This window comes from Dipodomys ordii, unplaced genomic scaffold, assembly GCF_000151885.1.
Source record: "Dipodomys ordii isolate 6190 unplaced genomic scaffold, Dord_2.0 Scaffold3, whole genome shotgun sequence".
Taxonomy (NCBI): domain Eukaryota; kingdom Metazoa; phylum Chordata; class Mammalia; order Rodentia; family Heteromyidae; genus Dipodomys; species Dipodomys ordii.
In genome coordinates this window covers 822,871-823,689 of record NW_012267219.1, presented here as the reverse complement: position 1 = coordinate 823,689, position 819 = coordinate 822,871, and the positions used below count along the sequence as shown (strand labels likewise).

General features: G+C 40.7%; 1 protein-coding gene across 1 annotated transcript in view; it reads right to left on the bottom strand.

The window, feature by feature from the left end:
- Positions 1-240: 240 nt before the first annotated feature.
- LOC105988399 (olfactory receptor 6C2-like) overlaps positions 241-819 on the bottom strand; it is a 10,340-nt gene continuing 9,761 nt past the window's right edge. Inside the window, exon 2 of the mRNA XM_013020031.1 lies at positions 241-819. This exon is cut by the window's right edge and continues 1 nt beyond it. Coding sequence (XP_012875485.1) covers positions 241-819 — 579 coding nt within the window.

Here is an 819-nt window from a genome sequence, read left to right as displayed (position 1 = left end):
CCAAAGTTTTGAATCAGCTTGAGTAATTTGGGAGTGGAGTCTATGGGATTCTTTAAATACAAGATCATGTCATCTGCAAAGAGGGAGAGTTTTCTCTTTAAGTCTTTAGCTCACTTATTTATTGGGCAGTTGTTTCTTTGAGGGTTTGTTGTTGGGGGATTTAGTTTTTTGAGTTCTAAGAATATTTTAGATATGAGACTCTTGTCTGTGAAAACATTTTTTTTACATTGGTGAATTTCCTTACTCTCTGAAGAACAGTGAAATTCTTTTGACTGTGTTACTGAAGGCCTGTTTCACCTGCTTGTTTCTTAAGGTGTAAATGAAGGGGTTCAGCATAGGAGCGATAGAGGTGGTGAGGATGGTCACACCCTTGTTGACAGCCATTGAATCCTTGGATGAAGGCTTCACATAGATGAAGATGCAACTGCCATAGGTGATGGAAATCACGATTATGTGGGAAGAGCAGGTGGAAAAGGCCTTTTTCTTTTGCTTGGCAGAAGGGAATTGTAGAATGGTCTTAATGATGTATATATAAGATAGAACTACACATAACAGGGTCATGACAAAAGTTAACACAGCACAGACTATAAGCATCTGCTCTATGAGCCATGTTTCTGAGCATGAGATCTTCAGGAGGGGGTATGCATCACAGCCAAAATGGTCAATGACATTAGAGTCACAGAATTCCAGATTTAGGACCAATGTAAGTGGTGGGAATACAATCAACAAACCAGCCACCCAGCAACAAAGGACGAGTCTCCTACAGACCCTGCTGTTCATGATGGTCACATAATGCAGGGGTTTGCAGATGGCCACATA